The sequence below is a fragment of the Peromyscus maniculatus genome, chromosome 19 (assembly GCF_049852395.1).
Source record: "Peromyscus maniculatus bairdii isolate BWxNUB_F1_BW_parent chromosome 19, HU_Pman_BW_mat_3.1, whole genome shotgun sequence".
NCBI classification, from domain to species: domain Eukaryota; kingdom Metazoa; phylum Chordata; class Mammalia; order Rodentia; family Cricetidae; genus Peromyscus; species Peromyscus maniculatus.
The window spans coordinates 74,165,386-74,185,345 of NC_134870.1; the positions used below are offsets into that span (position 1 = coordinate 74,165,386).

At 45.5% G+C, this 19,960-nt stretch overlaps 1 protein-coding gene across 6 annotated transcripts in view; it reads right to left on the bottom strand.

Moving 5' to 3' along the window:
* Window positions 1-19,960, bottom strand: part of Znf236 (zinc finger protein 236) — a 101,935-nt gene that overhangs the window by 16,040 nt on the left and 65,935 nt on the right. For 5 of the 6 annotated variants that reach the window (XM_076555630.1, XM_076555628.1, XM_076555631.1 and 2 more), the window contains 7 exons: window positions 18,716-18,998; window positions 17,743-17,846; window positions 15,545-15,910; window positions 14,749-14,894; window positions 14,413-14,653; window positions 13,801-13,980; window positions 852-1,039 (listed from right to left, as the gene is read on the bottom strand). In XM_076555630.1, coding sequence (XP_076411745.1) covers window positions 852-1,039; window positions 13,801-13,980; window positions 14,413-14,653; window positions 14,749-14,894; window positions 15,545-15,910; window positions 17,743-17,846; window positions 18,716-18,998 — 1,508 coding nt within the window. Of the gene's footprint in view, window positions 1-851; window positions 1,040-2,115; window positions 2,198-13,800; window positions 13,981-14,412; window positions 14,654-14,748; window positions 14,895-15,544; window positions 15,911-17,742; window positions 17,847-18,715; window positions 18,999-19,960 lie in introns of all 6 variants that reach the window. The other variant, XR_013046208.1, reaches the window with a different exon arrangement.

Consider the following 19,960-nt stretch of genomic DNA (forward strand, 5'->3'; position numbering starts at 1 on the left):
GGTAAGATCAGGTCAGTGCTAATCATCAACTGCATCTAGACTCACCTAGCAAACCTCTGGACACGTCTATGAGGAAGTTTCTAGACTGAGTTACTTCAAGAGGGAAGACCCACCCTGAATGTAGGCAATCCATCCCACTGGACTGAATAAAAACAAGACAGCAAGATGAGCGCCAGCATTCATCTCTCTCTTCCTGACTGGGGATGCCATGTGACCAAGCTGGGACACTGACATGGGGACTAACTAGGGCTGGACACCGATGGATGTCCAGTGTGGTGGTTTGAATGAGGAAGGCCCCCACAGGCAGGCTCATATATTTGAAGGTTTGCTTCCCATTTGGTGAACTGTTTAGGAAGGATGAGGAGGTGTGGCCTTGTTGGAAGAAGTATGCCACTGGGGAGTAAGCTTTGAGGTTTCCAAAGCCCAGACCAGTCCCAGTCCCATGCTCTCTCTCTGCCTGCTGCCTATGGATCAAGATGAAAGCTCCTGGCCACTGCTCTAGCAGCAGGCAGGCCTGCCTGCCTGCCTGCATGCATGCATGCTGACAATTCCTGATGGCAGGCTAGCCCTCTGCCACTGTACGCAAACCTCAATTGAATGCTTTATGAGCTGCCTTGGTTATGTCTCCTCACAGCCATGGAAAAGTTAATAAGACAGCCATTGATTATCATCAGGTACATACAAGTCAATCTAAATTGCTACTCAATGTTATAATAAGAAATCTTCTTAGCAGTTCATAACTTCCCCTCTCGACACTTAATATATTACTTTAATGAAAAAACAAAACTACATATTTAGTAAAGAACAGCCTCTTCAAAGGGTCCCAGAAGTTCTCTCTGAAGGACACTCACCTGAGAGGTGATGTTCAACGTAACCGTGTCCAGACCTCCAGACAGCATGCCCTGAGTATCAGCCAGCGTCAGTGTGACACTGGCGTCACCACCCACACCTGATGAAGACATGACCAGGTTCTGGGTTGAAATGGCTGATGGTGACATCGGTGTTGTTGAAGGGAGGCTCCCACTTGTAGGATTAAGTTCTAAAAAGAGAAGCAAAATAAATAATCAGCAGAAAGCTGAGGACTCATTCTCCTAGGGCCTGGAAGAGCAGTCTGAAAGAGCTAATCTGAAGCCATTGGCAGTGGCCCTCTGGACCACCACAAGGAAATCATGGGTCATCTTTGATGCACTCTTCTTCGGTTTCTAAGCACGTACAAGAGAACATCCCCTGCTCCTTCCGCATAATCCTGCAGCTGTGTCCAACCTTTTGCCTCTTTGAAACAGCATTATCATGTACAAAGTTCATGCTTAAGAATCATGCAATTAAGTTACAAAAAGGAAAAAAAATCATGTTTTAAGTAAATTCACAATTTTGTGTTGGGCAGTGCCACATACAGTTTTACAAGTTAGACATGCCTGATATAGAAAACCAGAAGGAGGAAGATAGGCCTCTGGCCCTAGTCAATGCTGGCACCACAGAAAGAAAACTCAGCAAGGATTTCTAGGACCGCAGACCACTGAAGAAAAGAACCAGATGGGACCCCTGAAGCAACTAGTTACCAAGTGTAGTGGACAAATTTGACTCTGCTATCTCTTCACACTCACAATCCTAAAGGTCTATTTATTCTGAAGTGCAGACTGTCAAAAGAAATCTCACACAATTCTTTTAGTATTAACATATCCAGCATGACATCTTCATTTTCTTTTGATGCAACAAAACCTTCAAACATTTTACTGAGCAGCCAATGCTAAGAGAAAGGAAGATATCCAGAGCAGAATAAGCAAAACCAGACACGCCTTTCCTTCTAGAAACACACTCCTGTGCTGCTCTCCTGGCAAGTGAGATGGGCTAGGATAGGATTACTGTGTCCTGCGAGGGCACCAGCATTAAGCACACATGCACAGCCAGGTCTACATGCTCTGTTCTCACAACCCTGAACCCTTAACCTACAAACATATGCTCATCACCCTGGACCAGGCTGAGTTCATAAAACTATGTCCTTGTAAGTTATAAAAAGAAAACAGGCTCCTACCAATACTTCTCTGTGACCTGTGTGACACCAATCCAGAGCCTCTCCTAAGAGTCAGGGGCCAACAGGAAAGCCAGGCTACTTACTTGTAAGTGGAGTTCTCCAAATACAAGGCCTCCAAAGATCCACACTCGTGGAGTCCCACAATGTGCTGCACAGACCTGGAACCTTCAAAAGCAGTATAACCATTAGGAGGCTAGGCTCGTGGGCACAGAAGTAGCCACTGGGGCTCCCTCCCGCCTGCTCCCACCGTGCATATTGCTAATGCACCAGGCAGGAGCATGGGTCTGTGGAGGGTGTCTCATGCACCAGCACTACAGTTACAAAACACCACAGGCAGGCAGGGCTCCTTGTGCTCCCTCCACATGTCCTTGCTCATGCACTAACACACAGTTGCTGCACAAGTGAATAGAAACAAGGAAAGTCCTAGGTGACACTGTGAAGAGCAGAGTCACAGAGTAACTAACTGCCTGGGAGTCCAGGGCAACTGGACAGAAGTCTGTTTCTCTTGAGAGTCCCATCTCAAGTCACTGTTAAAATGAGCAAACTGAAGCTGGCACTACCCATCACTACTGGATGGCCCAGAACAGCCTAACCCTGCCTGCTGAGGTCAAAGGACCAAAGGGCCTCTCCTACCCACTGCCTAGTGATCATCACACATCAGAAAGTTCCAACACAACACAGGAAATCTAATGAGAAAAACCAAAGTCCACTTGTTCCGGGAAGAGCTTCAGATGATGCCACAGCTCCTACTCTACACAAACGAGAATCTTTCCCAGCGTTCTCCAGTCACTTTTCACAGAGACAGATACCTGCTAGAGGAGCTGCCCTGAGTACAACTGAAAAGGACACGAAGCTACAACAGGAAAGCAAAGACTTTCTCTTAAACATACAATGAGGATAAGCTATAAACAGCTCTTGGTTACTATCTGTTAAAATCTCAAGAAGATACAAATGAAGTCTAATATTTAAGTAAGGATTAAACTTATCTCTTTTTTTTTTCTTTTTACTTTTTTTTTTTTGTTCCTCCAGGGTACAACTCAATAAAGTCTTGTTTTAGTTTATGATTACAATAAAAAAGTAACCTTTAAGAAGTACTGAATAAGTCAGATGTGGAAGAACATGCCTATAATGCCAGCATACAGGAGACCAAAGGAGGAAGAGCAGGAGTTAAAGGCCAACTTTAGCTACATAGTTAGCCTGAAGCCAGCCTGGGCTACCTAAGATCCTGTTTCAAAAACAAAAACAACAATCAAACAAAACAAAAACCATGTTCTGTGAAGTCTCGCTGTGTCAACTCTTGGCCTTAGTTCCTGGGCAAATGAAGTCCTATTCAGGAAGTCCTTTTCTCCACCACATCATGTAGGGTACAGCCTATGCTTGTTTCCAGTGGTTTCAGTGTTCCAGGACTTACGTTTACATCTTTGATCCATTTTGGTTAATTCTTTTGCAGAGCAATAGATATGTGCCTAATTTCATTCTTCTGCATGTAGACATCTAATTTTCCCACTCCATTATTGAAGATGCTTTCTTTTCTTCAGCATATATATATATTTTTTTTGGCTTCTTTATCATCTATTAAGTGGTTGAAGTTAAGTGTACTCATGTTTGGGTCTTCTTCAATTCTGCTTCATTGGTCTACATGTCTGTTTCTGCACCAGCACCTTATTGTTTGTGTTATTATGGCTCTGTATATACCTTCATAAAACTAAAAAGCTTCTGCACAGCTAAAGAAACAATCAGTCAGGTGAAGAAGCCACCCACAGACTAGGAGAGAATCTCTGCCAGCTATATATCTGACAGAGATTAATTTTCAGAATATATAAAGAACTTAAAAATGAGTTTTAAAAAATGATCCTTGGTCCTGATACCTGAACAGAGTTCTCAAAAGAGGAGGGGAATGGCTAAGAAATATCTCAAAATATGTTCATCATCCCTAGCAATTAGGGAAATGCAAATCAAAACAACTTTGAGATTTTATCTTACCCCAGTCAGAATTGCAAAGATCAACAAAGCAGCCAACAAAAAATATTGGACAGGTGTAGAGAAAAGGGAGCCCTCATTCACTGCTGATGGGATTACAAACTGATTTAGCCACTACGGGAATTAGTGTAGAGAATTCTCAAAAAGCTATAAATAAATCTCCCATATTACTCAGCTATACCAATCTTGGCATATGCCCAAAGGACTTAACAACCTACTCCACAGATAGTTGCTCGCTCATGTTCATTCACAATGGCCAGGAAAGAAAAACAACCAAAATGTCCTTCAACGGACAAGCAGATCATGACAATGTGGTGCATACACACTGTGGAATACTATTCAACTGCAAGGAAAATGAAATCATGAACTTTGCAGGTAAATGGATGGAACTAGAAAAGACCACATTGAGGGAGGTAACCCAGACCAAGACAGACAAATGTTTCATGTTCTCTTTCATTAGAAGCTCCTAGCTCCAGATGTGCAGATGTGAATGCATATTCTGGACTAAGTGCAGAAACCAGGAGAGTAAACCAGGACCATTGACAGGGCAGAGGGGGTGGGGAGCATCAGAGAGAATAGCAGGGTACAAGTGATCTAATCAAGGAAGGGGGAGGGGCTCCTTGGGGGGGGGATGGAAGTAAACACAGAAGAAGGCTGGGGGAGAGTCAAGGGGAATCGCAGGATACAAGTGATCTGATCAGGGAAATGGGGATGAGAAGGGAGGAAACGCAGAAGGAGTGGGAAGAGCAAAATAATAAGGATGTCTGAAAAACTTACAAGAACTCATACTATTAACTATTTACCTTTAAAAAAAACCCTTATAATACTTGCAATTCTGTGTATAATATACATATGCAGTTTAAATTAACTTTCTTCATGTAGGCTGACCATGCTCCCCGCAAGTGTCAAAGACCACCTAACAAAACCCCCAATACCAGACATGAGAAGCCCTCATTTGAGTTGTTGGTCAAGGCTGTTCATGAGATTCCCAAAACATATTGCTATTGCCCCTGGTTGCCCCCCAGAGGTGGAAGGTAAATCCTTATTGCTGAAGACACCATGCACTTCAGAAACAGGGACAGAGGCCTGAGCTGGAACTGACCTGAATGTCTCCTCCCCGAGGCTCTGGAAACACTGTGCAAGAGCGGGCAGCAGGAAGATTTTAAGAGCCAGAGGATCACTGAATTTGCCGTAAGATTGTGTCAACTGGTACCACAAGAAGGTGCCATGCAAGCTTCCAAAAAAGGTAAGCAACCAACAATCCTACCAGCTATGGTGCCGAGGAATCACCGACACTGGCATGGCACAGTAACCCCCGTGAGGTGGGAACAGTGCACACACACCTTCACAGTAACCCCTGTGAGGTGGTGACAGTGCACACACACCTTCACAGTAACCCCCGTGAGGTGGTGACAGTGCACACACACCTTCACAGTAACCCCTGTGAGGTGCAACAGTGCACACACACCTTCACAGTGATCCCCGTGAGGTGGCGACAGTGCACACACACCTTCACAGTAACCCCCGTGAGGTGGGAACAGTGCACACACACCTTCACAGTAACCCCCGTGAGGTGGTGACAGTGCACACACACCTTCACAATAACCCCTGTGAGGTGCAACAGTGCACACACACCTTCACAGTGATCCCCGTGAGGTGGGAACAGTGCACACACACACCTTCACAGTAACCCCTGTGAGGTGCAACAGTGCACACACACCTTCACAGTAACCCCCGTGAGGTGGGAACAGTGCACACACACACCTTCACAGTAACCCCTGTGAGGTGCAACAGTGCACACACACCTTCACAGTAACCCCCGTGAGGTGCAACAGTGCACACACCTTCACAGTAACCCCCGTGAGGTGGGAACAGTGCACACACACCTTCACAGTAACCCCCGTGAGGTGGCAGCAGTGGCACACACACCTTCACAGTAACCAACAGCTCTCTGACAGGATTAAGACCTGCTCAACAAGAGGGAAACCAGGACCGGAACCGGAAACCCAGAAAACTACTCAGTGCTACTGAAGTCATAGATCTTGAAGGAGAACCTGTAACTACCACTTTACTAAAGCAGCATCATCCCTAACAATGATCTAAACATCTGTCCTTACACCCACAGCTAAGTGTAGTCCTCACTGCTCATCAAGGACTCTCATTGCAACAGGCAAAGACCACAGAAACCCACAACCAATTAAAATTTGGAGTTGTGGAGCCCAGTCCCAGTGGATACATCTACAAAATACTTCCACAGCTAAGGCTCAAGGAACACTGTGGAAGAGGGGGTGTAAGAGCCAGAGCCTCAGACAAGCGTGAGACGGTCTGTCAGGAATGCAGAAGGCACACTCATAGGTCTTACCAACATGAGCACCTAGACATGAGCTCCAAAAGGACAACAAAAGACCTGTCCAAAGGCCAGGGAAAGCCCAGGAGGCCCACACAAAAGCCACCGGCGACTAAGGAATGCTGGGAGTGGGACAAACGCCTTCTACAGGGGAGAGCACGCTGATTAACTACAGAGTAAGAAGCTGTCAGCCCCAAACTATACACACAAGTAACAGTGAACAGACTGCTCAGGTTGTCTTTAAGAATATATATGTACATGCAGATACATATATACATGTAACAACAATTAATGGAAAAAAGCCATGAATTTGAATAAGAACAGGGAGGAAAGGGTTTGGAGGAAAAGGAGTAGGAGAAATGATGTAATTATGTTAGAATCTCAAAAATAAAGAAAAAGCATGTTAATAAAAGCAGATACTGCTGTAAGTTTGTTGAGATAAGGTATTATCTTCTAAGCAAGGGTAATAAATATAATTTTATAAAACTTCCGAAGTAGTTTGAAAGAATCACCAGTTTTTCTCGGAATTCACAAAAGCAGAAGAACACAGATGGAGGGTCAGATGGGGAGGCTCAGCCTGGCCCTGACTCCCAGGGCTCTGTCACTCTCAGGGTGCAGCTACAGGCCTGGGGAAATGCTTCCTCTGCTGTAAAAGATGGGAAATTGTGTTTTTGAACTGTTACAAAGTAATGGATTGTTCTTCAATCTAGAGGATCTAAAGCTAAAATAACCTATCCAGTACTAGCAAACAAAGAAATGGCCTTTTACTTTCACAAAAATTGAAGGGAGGAAAAGCAAAGCAACACACAACTCTCTCGTTTCAAATCAATAAGTAAAAGAATTAAGTTCTATGACAAGGCAAGGCAGAGACTGGGTAACTTTACGGCAGCCAGGAGAACAGGTGGCGAGCCAAGGGTCTGGAGGGATGACGGTCCCCAGTCCTGGGTTTGGACATGTGTGCACCTGCTAACGTGCCATGCAGACAGAGCTCTCAGTATGCCCTTGATCAAATGAGAGGGAGAGACGGTGGCTGGAAAATTCCTCTGAGGTCCTATACATGCCTGTGCTTTCAGCTAGAGCCTTCCTCAGTTCAGCAAAGGCCGACAGAGTTAAGCAGAAACGCACCACAGACTTCCCAGAATCCATTTCAGCTCACCTTCATCTTCAGGAGCTATGCAGACAGTCTCCCTATGTCCTATGGTGTGCTCTCAGCACCATCTTGTGCTACAGTGACAATCATACATTGACTCATGGGTTATCAACACCTGGAATATAGGTGAGCACAATTACCCTGTTCAGTGAAATATTCTCAGATTTCATACAATTCTGCCACACAGTAGATACTCAATCTTTTCCTAAATAAGCAACTGGTTAATAAGGTATTTTGAATGAATATGGAGGATGTAGTAAGAGCCTTTTAAAGCAAAGGGGGAAAGTCACTTAATCAGTCAGCGCACCTCTGCTCAGCCTATCGCCTCCCTGTTCTCTAGCACCTGTCACATACTGTCCATCACTACATCACACTCAGTGGTGTCACAGTAGCCCTACTGCGTCATGTAGCCTTAGTGTCATGGTCCTACAGACACAAAATGCCCAATGAATATGTATGTTACCACACTGGGGAAGGGGACTAAAAACGTCTCTAAGACAAAGACCCACGTTCTAAGGCCTCTGGACGTGAATCCACTGAGCCAGTGCCAGTAAAACTGAAAGTGCTTCCTGACGATCCTCAGGCTTCTTTCCTGTAGGAGGAGGCGGGAACAAGGACACTCTACCTTTCAATACAAAATGCAGAAGGCTATTTTCTAGACTATTTTCTCCTTGTTTGATACACAGATCTGGAAACTAAAGCTAACAAATGAAGAAAACATCTGTGAAGTAGAAAACTAAGTACACATGCGCTCCTGAGCTGTTTGTTGATTGGGTTTTTCATTTTGTTTTGTTTTGGTTTTTTTGAGACAAGGTTTCTCTTTGTAGCTATGGCTGTCCTGGAACTTGCTATGTAGACCAGGCTGGCCTCTAACTCAGGGATCCACTGCCTCTGCCTCTCAAGTGCTGGGATTAAGGGTGAGCACCACCACTGCCTCCTGGCATAAACTGTTACTTATGAATCTGTAATTATCTTATTTGAGCTCATTTACTAACAAGAGTCTGACTATCTACCTACCTATCTATCTCTATCATCTATCATCTATCTCTCTCTCTATCATCTTTCTATCTATCATCTATCTATCTATATCTATCCATCCATCCATCCATCCATCCATCCACCCATCTATTATTTGAGACAGAGTCTCTCTACAAAGCCTTGGATGTCCTGGAACTCACTCTATAGATCAGGCAGGCCTTGAACTCACAGAGATCCATCTGCCCCTGCCTCCCAAGTACTGGGACTAAAGGCATATCCACCATGTTTGGCCTAAACCCGACTTTAGATGCAATACAGCTGGAAGTCCTCAGAAAGCCTTGTTAGTCTTGTTGGTCTGCCATTCAGGGCTGAGAAAGTCATGGCCCAGAGCAAACGAATAAAGTAGGATAGAATTCTTCCTCACAGAATTACACACAGAGCACTGATCTTTATGAAATAATAGGTCACATGACAAAACCTGAAGCTGATGTATTCTTCGTGCTTTAAAGGGCATCTTCCTCCTCCTACCCGCCTTTGGAAACAGGGTCATGACATAGAGCTCAGGCTGACCTAGAACTCCTGATGTTCTTCAGTGCTGAGATGAGGCAGAGCATGCTCTAAGTTACTCCACACTGTATGAAACAGTGGTTCTTAGCTGAGTACCACCCAAATTACAAGCAGCTTCTCACTCCACTCTGAGGACAGGTGCAGCCCTGGGTGGACCAGAGACTGCATCACCTGCCAGGTACCATGCGTCCAGCAGACTGATCAAATGCTTATTCCTGGGAGTAGAAAGGGAGCTACTCTATAATTTACTGGGGTAACTGAGGCTGTAGGGGTACATAGGTGTCTTAAAATCAAACTTGTGGGACACAACAAACCAAGGTAAGGGTGTAACTCTTTCACCAGGGCCCCAAATAAAGTCATGGACACCTAACATTATGATGGCATGGCCTCACGGCAACCTATCATCTGATACTTGGTGCATATGTCAAGGATCAACAAGCAGAGGACTCCTCAACTGCCCCTGGACTTTCAGGTTGGCTTGGTGCCTGCACTGGACAGTTCTATATCAACTTGACACAAGCTAGAGTCATCAGAGAGGAGGGAACCTCAATTGAGAAAATGCCTCAATCAGAAGCAGGCCTATAAAGCATTTTCTTAATTACTGATTGATGGGGGAGGGCCCAGTCCATTGTGGGTGGTGCCATCCCTGGGCTGGTGGTCCTGGGTTCTATAAGAAAGCAGGCTGAGCAAGCCATGGGGAGCAAGCCAGTAAGCAGCACCCCTCCATGGCCTCTGCATCAGCTCTTGCCTCCCGTTCCTGCCAAGTTTGAGTTCCTGTCCTGACTCCCTTTGATAACAAACTGTGATGCAGACATGTAAGCTGAATAAACCTTCTCCTCCCCAGCTTGCTTTGGTCATACTGTGTCATCACAGCAGCAGTGACCCTGACTAAGACAGTCCCACTGCTGAGGTCGGCTTACTCAACTGCCGGCCTGTTCATCTGCTCAACGGTCTGGACCTGAACCCACTGTATTCTGTTCTCAAACCCTGATTCAGCCTTGTACCTCACGCCTGGAACAACTTCCCTCCCCAACCATGACCCTGGCAGCTCCCTCCTGGCATTGGTCTGGTTCTTTACCTTATCAATACAGACTCTTTCTCAGCCCACTTCTGAAACTTCTTTAACTCTACCACAGCCTCTTTATTAGCTTGTACTCATTCTGTAAACCACATATACAGAAAGATTTACTGTATGCTTTATGATACGAAAATACTAGCAATTAAGAGTAGAATAAAAGAACCTACATTCATCTAATCCAGGTCACCAGGTTAGGCAGAACTATATACGACAAAGTGCTGTCAAGGGAATGGCCAAACCCTGTGTATTTACTGTTATTTAAAAGATTCCGAAATCGTGGAAAGAAACAAACATGCTTACCTGTTTCTGGCACCGTGCATCAGGACATTAAGCCTCCAGAGTACTAGAATTATAGGTGTGGGCCACAATGCCCAGCCCTAAAATACAGTCTAGTTCCTCCACTTATTAAATGCAAGCTCTTTACCTAGATATGGTGATGTCTGCCACAGTTAAATCCATGACTATGTGCCTACCTAATGTGACACTGGAGATTTACATGAAGAGCTACCTACAGACTGGTCACTGGTCACAGACACCAACAACAACCTTATTCTTCACTTAGTTCACGATATCCAAAGTAACTGAGCTCAGTAAGCTCTCTACGGAAATATATCTCAAAACAGAGACCCAATCTACTCTTTACTAAGTGTACTCAACATGCAATACAGTCCTCAAGGCTCTGGGGTTGCTTTTGCTTGTTTTTTCAAGACAGTGTTTTTCTGTGTAGTTCTGACTGTCCTGGAACTCGATCTGTAGCCTCGAACTCAAGAGATCCGCCTGCCTCTGCCTCCCAAGTGCTGGGATTAAGGGTGTGCACCACCACCGCCCGGCTGTCAAGCTTTTGTTTTTAATAACATTTCATAACGTTCCATAAATGTAGGACCTATATTTCTCTCAATGGAAGCATTTGTCCTTACTTTTTAAACTACTTAAGAATTCTACTTTATTTAGAAACTTAAAACCATATCCCTTGTTGAATAACACTTTCAATGAACTGAAAATACTTCCAAATGTAGTCCACTGCCAGATGCAGTTAAAAAAAAAAAACAAAAAAACATGCTTAAATGTATGTAAGTGACATCACCAAACACTAACAGAACCTTCCTTAGCCGACTTCCGTACAATTAGCTTCCAGACTCAGCCAATGCTGAGCATCCCTGTGTTGACAGCTTGCTGCCCAGTGTATTCCACCTGCTTCTCAGCATGCATTAGCATGCTGTGACACGTTCCTCTAAGGTTCAAAACCTGCTTGAGCAGTTCTATTGCCTACTGTACCTAAATGATATACAACACAGTGAAAATACCTACAGAAGCTTTCATGAAAACCACACTAATGCTTTGGAAGACTTAAAAAAAGACAAGATGCCTTGGAACTCTGTTGTAATATTAGGAGTGGGTGAGATTAAAGACTCAAGGGAAAAGAGAGCAGAGGATGAAGATGCTACACTGCAGTTCTGAATGCTGACCTACTCCCTGGGCACTCCACACAGATAAGAAGCACATCCATGCAGTACAGACCCAAGTCTGGACAAAATAAGAAGAAAGTACTGCTGCTATCAGCGAAGGAGGCCATGCACTCAACAGACCCCAGGATATGCTCCAAGTACTCGGGGTCGTGTTACTGGTTCTTACTAGCCATCACTTTTTACTAACAACTGGCTGCAAACGTCCAGGAAAGCCACCTGCTGCATATGCACACATCCATTTGGGGAGGAGAAGGACTAGCCTAACTTTTACACAATGTTTCGTTTTTTTGTCTCCAAATGCTAGGACTTACACACCCCTCTAAGACTACATGACTTAAATAACATGTATGTTCACACAACATATCATACTGTGCACTATACAAACCAAGTGACAATTTGTATATGGCATCAAGATGCTTTCAACAAGCGGCACACAGAACTCTACCTGAGTAGCTGACCAGAAATGGTCTGACACAACAAACCTTTTAAGTAAAATAAATGAAGACTTAATGTTATATACCGCTACCTTTCTACTATACCCACAGCAATAGTATAAGAATATGGCTAAGTATAGGAAAACAGGAAATACAAAAGTGAAGAACTTAATTTCTAAACTAGAAGCAGAATTCTGCATGTTTTTGATGAGATCTAACACATATCCAACATTGAGAACACTCCCCCAAAAAAGTTTTTAACAAAATTCTATTCATCACCACACTGATCAAAATAGCTTTCTTCAAATACCCTTCTATATTTCTAATATGAAAACTTGGTATTTATAATCAGAGACGAAGGGTTACTGAACCATACAAAATCCAAGGTTAATGTGTGTTGTCCTGCAGCAGGTCAAAGTCATAGCTTGTCATTCAAAAGTACAGCACATACGAAAGTAAGGCCCTCCTGAAAAACAACGCTTGTACTTGGATTTTGGTGAACATGTTCTTACTTTTAACTGTAATACTGTAGGGTATGAGGTTGAATGCACTGTTAAATGATGGCAAGTGCTATAAAATTTATTAATTCAAAAAGAACATCTGGGCTGGCTGGGGGTGCAGCTGTCTGCCTAGCAGCACAAAACCCTAGGCTTAATCCCTAGCCTTGATACTGGATGTGGTGATGTGGATGAGAAACTCCTCCGTGGCTGGTGCATCCCAGGACTTACTCCCAGATGCTGCTGCTGTTGGGGAAGTGGAGAGCCTTCTGCTGGAGGAAGTAGGCCACTGGGGGCAGGCTTAGAGGTGACAGCCTTACCCGACTTCCAATTCACTCTTTTCTGCATCCTTGGGAAGCTGACATATGATATCTCAACTTTTTCTGATCCTGCTGCTTGCTACCATGCCTCACCGGCCGTTATGGGTTCTCCATCTGGAACCATAACCCAAATAAACTTTTCCTTGTATAAACTGCCTTGGTCACGGCATTTTATCACAGTAACAAAAAATACTACATTAGGCACAGCGATACATCCTTGTAACTCTGAGCACTGAGGAGGCAGAGGAAGGAGAATCGGGGCTTCAATATCATTCTTGACTACACGATGAGTCTGAGGCAGGCTGAGCTACACAAGACTGTGGCTTTGTTTTTTAAAAAAATCTCAGTTTCCATGAAGGAATGAAAGCTGCAGAGCAAGGGATCACGTGGGCAAAGCACAGCAGGGCCCAGGCACACAGGCCCCAGCGTGCCGTGAGAAGGACTCTGAGGAACAGGGAGGGGCAGCGAGGGAGGAGCGCACCGGGGACCATGGCTGACATCTGGGGTGGCTTGGTAATGTCAAGGGCTCTTTATTGCCAAAGAGTACTTCCCACTTACTTGTTTTCTCAATGGTTAGCACATTTAACCATTCTATGTACTCTTAGTAGTGTTCTAAAGATACAGCAGAAGGAGGGGGTTTTAGCTTCCTGCTGTACACAGCTCAGACGAGTGATGTAGGAACAAGAGTCAGGAAGCTCTTCGTGCCGCTCTTGGCTAAGCAGAGCCATATGGCAAAAGCAGCCAACTCTACAGGTTAATTCCATAATTAGCGCTACAGAACCGGGAAGTCGAGTAGGAAACACATGTGTTTCTTCTGATACTAGATTTCACTAGATTTGAACCTGTCACAAAAATGAGATATGATGTCTTTACACAACCGAGTGCTGAAAAAGACAGAAACAAGAAGGCCTGATGCTGTAAGCCAAACATCTAAAATGTGAACTTACTAACCAGAGATTGTCAGCGTGATCTCCTGCGGAGAGCCCGAGGACGATGTGGCGGCAGGGCCAGCAGCCTGGGCAAGGACCTGGCTGAGACTTGAGTTGTTGATGGTCAGGGTGATCTCGTGGGGGCCAGTCGAAGTGGACACAAGGCCTTGTGAAGTCATCACTTGAGTGAGGTCCTGTGTCCCTGCTCATCATCACAAAGCAAATTAACACTGAGCTCTAAGGAAACACGTTTCTCCTGGTTTATATGAAAAGCATCTTAGTTAAAGGATTATTTTTAAAAGACAAACACTCAGAATAAATCATCAGTTACTTCTAATTACTTTATCTAAAAGGATAAAACTTGCCCTTGAATTCACAAGGCCCTGTGATTGAAAGAGGAGGTAAGTGAAATGATAATACAAGAAGCCAGTGTGAGAAAAATAATTCCATGAACAATAAAATGGACATATGCTGAGTGAGCACCATGGACACTAAGAAAACTTAAGGGTTTTTATTTCTTTGGTGAGCTTTACAGAGAGATGAAAAGTGGCATCACACTAACCTAACACCAAACGTGTTGCCATGAACAACAGTGAAATCCTAGCGTCGACAGTCAAGAGCAATGGGCTCTTACCGCTGCTGGTGGTGGTCAGCACAGAATCCTGCTCAGAGAGCGGGCCAATGGTGAGGTTGGCAGACGTCACTGTGGGCTGCAAGGACAGGCCTGGGATGGGCTGGATGACGACACTGGCTGGGACAGAGCTGTCGGACGCCTGCGCAGAGGCGTTCTGTGAGCCTGCGCCAGACTCCGCTGTGACCGGCTGAGCAAGCAGGCTGCCCTGCTGCAGGGTCTGCTGCAGGATGCTCGGGTCAATCTGTAAAGCAGCACAGACAGGCGGACGTGAAAAAGCCGTGCTTCCACGCGAGTCAGACAACGCTGAAGCACACAACACAACAGCAGTCACCACACCTGCAATGTGATGTTGTTGATGCTGGAGGGATCGAGTCCAGAAATCTGCACATTTGGGCCAACCAAATTAGCAGCCAGCTGTAACTGGATACCTTCCAGGGTGGCCAAACTCCCATCAGTCAGAGACACTGTCAAGTCCCCACCAGCTGGTTCGAGAATGAGAAACAAAAGGACTTAATACTGTAAATGCTTTAACTCTAAAAGAACTCACTTTTTCCATAGAGATTTTAGAATACAGAAGTTTTACATGTTATAGTCATATATCTAGTTAAATACTACAAACATTTATACACAGACATATCATCTGCTTTATAACAAAACAGTGGCTATGAAATAAATAATCTCCTCATTTCAGACTCCAGAAAACAGACTAAAAGAGACGACTGATTGGCCCACAAGTAAACACAAAGCAGCCACTGAGTGGCAGTCTGGCTTTTCGGCCTCAAGTGGAAAGACACAGAAGAGAAAGACCCTCAGATGTCAAACACCTGCAGGAATTGTAGCACTCACTTGTAAGTGCACAAACAAATCCAACTGGTGTAAATGTAATACTTTTAAGCCTTGTGTGACAATGTCAACAGGATAACTCCCCTGGGTTAAAGCGGTGAGTATCTGCAAATGACACGCCAACCGGGAGGGAAGTGTGTGGAGACTCACTGCAGCCAGAGCTCAGCAGAGCACCCCAGTGTTTATCACAGACACCGTGGGAGGGAAGCAGCAGCTTCCCCACTGCTGAGGAAAGGCTCCACGGGCCGTCTTCCTGGGGGCAACAGAGGGACGTATGCTGGTCTCTTACCTGAAACAGAGGCGGGAAGGATAGCTTGACCCACGAGCCCTGGCTGCAGCACACTCTGCTCAAACTGCCCCGTCAGAACAGAGTTGTTCATGATGAACACATTGGGGTCAGGGGGAGAGGAGTTGAGGAGGTTCACAGACTGGAGACTTTCTGATGAGCTCCGGGTCACAGGCTTCCTGGCTTTCTTTGGGTCCGACTTGTAGTGGAACTGCATGTGAGTCTTCCTCCGCCCAGAAGTGCGGAAGCGCAGCTCGCAGTGAGGACACTTGAACGGCTTCGCTCCCGTGTGCAGGCGCATATGCACCTTCAGACTTCCTTTTGTGGAGAAGGCGTTGCTGCAGACATGACAGCTGAACAGCTTCTGGCCTGGAAGAACATCAGCACAAGTCAGCGGGACCAGTGACAACCAGAGCTCACAGAAACCCTCTACCAGGAAGCGTGGATACACTGCGCTGGCTTCCTGGACCAAAGTGCAGTAGGCTCTGGAGCAAGGATGCTGTGCCACCACAGGCAGCTGTAGAAATCTACCTGTTCACACACTGTCTACAATCCGGTTAGTGTTCCCACAACCCTCTGAGACTTCTAATCTGAAATCACCACATTCCATGGGCCTTGACTCAAGTACTGATTTACTCTCACTACAAGACTTAGTTGCCCTGGGCAACAGTCCTGTCTTTTTGTTTGTACAGAGGCGACTGAAGATCTCGGTGTCTATTTTCTCTCTGCCAGCCTGGAAGGGGAGATGTGCCAGCACAGACAGCACCACACGTGAAGAATGTGTATGGGAGTACCATCCTGAGCCCGTAGGTCCTGTGTCTGTCCAGGGTTGTGTAGCCTGTTGCTGCCCCTCTGGTTCTCACCATCACTGCATAGTAAGAGCCACCAATGCCACTGACAATGACTGCCCTAGAAGAGCTCAGGCTCAGAAGCCAGGAAGTAAGTGCCCCTTCCACCAGCGATAATCAGGCAGACTCAGAGTAAGTCTGAGACCCTATATTGTTGAGGGAGGGTGGGGGAGTCTCCAGAAGTCACCTTGTCATTCCAAAGTAGGGAAAACAGTTTGTCTTACCTATGTAACCTAAGCTGAATTCCCACCCCACATAGACTGGAACAGCTCTGCTGATCAGGGAACACACTGGGCACCAGCATGGGAACACAGTGTACTGGACCTGGGCCTTCCAGGCTCAGCAGAGTCAGCCCATCCACCCTCAGCAAGTCCACAGCATAACATAAGAGACACTGGAACCTGATGGAACAACAGACAACTGTGTATGAGGAAGTCTTAACAAAGGAGTTTATCCCTGGTTAGTTGTCGAAAATAATCCATCAGGAAAGAATCATAGAACTTAACATAAACATAAAAAATTCCATTTGTAGTTATTTGTTCAAACTCATGACCTAAAACTCTGGAAATATGGGTAACTTCCATGATGCTACCCGGTGGACCCCAGTAATGACGTCTAACATTCACTGAAGAGTTCCTGTTCCTACATGGCGAACACTCTCCTGGCTAGTTATGTCTTAAAACAAACAAACTCTCAGTGGAGTTGGGGGCGCTGTGCGACTATTGCCTCGGGTCACACACACAGTGCCATGGCTCAGAGAAGAGGCCTCCTTCTAATTCAGCCGTTCTCAACCCTGCTAACACTGCGGACCTTTAATGCACTTCCTCATGGGGTGCTGGCCCCCAGCCATAAAACTCTTTCATTGTTACTTCATAATTGTAATGTTGCTGCTGTTATGAATCGTAATGTAAACTATCGTTTTCTAACAGCAAAGAGTTGTGTTTTTAATACAGCTGATTCTCATATCCTCAAGTCAGATAAAGAAAAAGGCCAAGGAAACAAGACACTATTTTCCCCTTGATAAGATTTTTCTCCTCACGTGTAATGTGGTAACTGTCAACAGACTCACCGAGTCCCAGCAAACTCTTTGGCCCAAAAGAAACTAAAGGGACCTTCTGAAAGAAGAGGAGCAAGTCTGAGTAAGAACACCGGTAATTTACAATTTGATTTTTGAGGTTTGACCCCTCCATCCCTTTAAGAGTTAAACCAATTCCTTATATCAGGAATTACAAAAACCTTTGTAATCCACTTTTTCATAGTTCCTATTTTGAGTCCTCTGTAATTCTGAAGCATCTGTGCACAGACACCCAGACACGCCCGCAGGAGTCCCGGGTCTGAGGGACCGCTCCTTACCGGTGTGAGTCTTCACATGACAATCTAAAGTGGACTTCACAGTGAAGCTCTTCCCACACTCATCACACTTATATGGCTTTTCTCCAGTATGGATTCGAACATGCCTAGTAAGAAAGCATTTCCAATTAAGGAATTTTATTTTTAACCGTATACATATTTACAAACAACTTCATGAATTTATAATCATAACAAAATCATATGCTACTATTTCTGAATAACTCTTAACTTCACCGTATAACAAAGCGTGCAGTCTACACGGGAGCACTGACTGAGGCCACGGCTCTGCTGTCTGTCACAGTGCTCCACGAGCCTGGCCTGCTGCCTCTGTGAGCTCCTCCAGCCGAGCTCAGGGTCATGACGACCAACTGGATGATGGCATCCGGGCACGGCTCGCTTCTTCCCACGCTACACCCCTGCACTCTTCCGGCCTCTCCCAGAGTGTAGGGTCCCAAGTTCGTTTTTTTCTTTTGGTTTTTCGAGACAGGGTTTCTCTGTAGTTTTGGTTCCTGTCCTGGATCTCACTCTGTAGACCAGGCTGGCCTCGAACTCACAGAGGTCCGCCTGGCTCTGCCTCCCGAGGGCACCGCCGCCGCCCGGGTCCCCAGTTCTTAACCGCTCTGCTACACTCCCTCTTGCACAGCCGCCATCAGTTAGCTGCTTGAGCCGTGACATCCGGTGGCCTCTATAGTTTGTCCTGTGCTCTCTAAGAGCTTACCCACCAGTCTTCTATGCCTGGCGCAGCCCAGCACTCTCTGCTCCTCAATTAATTTGGCCCATTCTCTGCTTCTATCACAATCATACAGAAAAATGCACAAGCAAGAGTTCCTCAGCACCATTCTACACGAGCTCACTATCAAGTTGATGCAGGCTTAGAACCACACACTCCATGGGTAACGTCCCACACCGGAGTGAACAGCATCAGCGTGCACTCTCAAGTCTGCAAGAGCTCTGGACACAGTGACAGCATCCTCACCTCACCAGGTCGCTGGGCTTCTTGAAGCTCTTAGGACAGTATGTGCAGCAGTTGGCGTGCTTGGGTTCGGCCTCAAGCTCGGCTTGCTTATCCTTCATCTCACTGATTCGGTCCTTTTCTGCAGCCGACTGCACCAGGACCTTCTCAGACACTGTAGCACTCTCCTGGGGCTGAATTTTGGCCAGCTGGGCTGTTTCCTCTTCTGTGAAAGTAATGACCTCAGGACGAGGCTTTCTTGATGCACTCCTGTCAGAAGTGTCTTCCTCTTCCTCCACACACGTGTCTGTGAAAAGCAGAGTGTGGAAAAGGGTACAAAGCCCCCATTAAAAATCCAGTTTCAACATGGGAAAACGAAGATGAAGCATGTCAAGTTAGTGTTAATAACTGAACGAACCACATTTCAGACCACTGACGGGAACTCACAGGAACTCACCTGACCTGGGAGAAGCAAGACAAAGGAAGGAGGACCAGGAATCTGCGCTGGTCCAAGGCTAGCTTCTGCCAGCTTACAGCCCAGCAGGAGCTCAAGAATGGCAAGGCCCACAGAGCCACCAGGATCTAGAGATATTCACATAGAACTATGGCCAACACTGATTACTAGGTAAATACAACCAGATGCCCCAAAATCAGAGACTAACGTAACAGACTAACAAAGAATCCTCAATCAATGAGAATGACCACAAAGAAGAAACTTAGAATACACACACACACACTCATCATAAGAATAAGTTCCAACCAAAAAAAAAAAAAAATTGCCGGGAGATGGTGGCGCACGCCTTTAATCCCAGCACTCGGGAGGCAGAGACAGGTGGATCTCTGTGAGTTCGAGGCCAGCCTGGTCTCCAAAGCGAGTTCCAGGAAAGGTGCAAAGCTACACAAAGAAACCCTGTCTCGAAAAACCAAAAAATAAGTTCCAGTTGCTTGACACGACGAAACTGCTATGAAAATATAAGAATAAAAAGTATAGGACTGAGAGCAAGGGACTCATGACTGCAACACTTAAATCCAACATAAAGCTGAAATAGGAAAGTGAATAGTGTTAACTCAATTAGTAAGTGTGAAGAATTACTGGATTACTGGATTAATGTTCTAGAACATAGTGAGAAAAGAGGTGACAGACAGGAAGGAGAGAAGGGCTGAGAGGAGGTCAGTCATGGAAGACAGAGCCAAGAAATTCAGTATGTACTCAGAAAAGTTCTAGAAAAAGGAAATACCACAAATAAGAACTTCATATTACACTTGTAA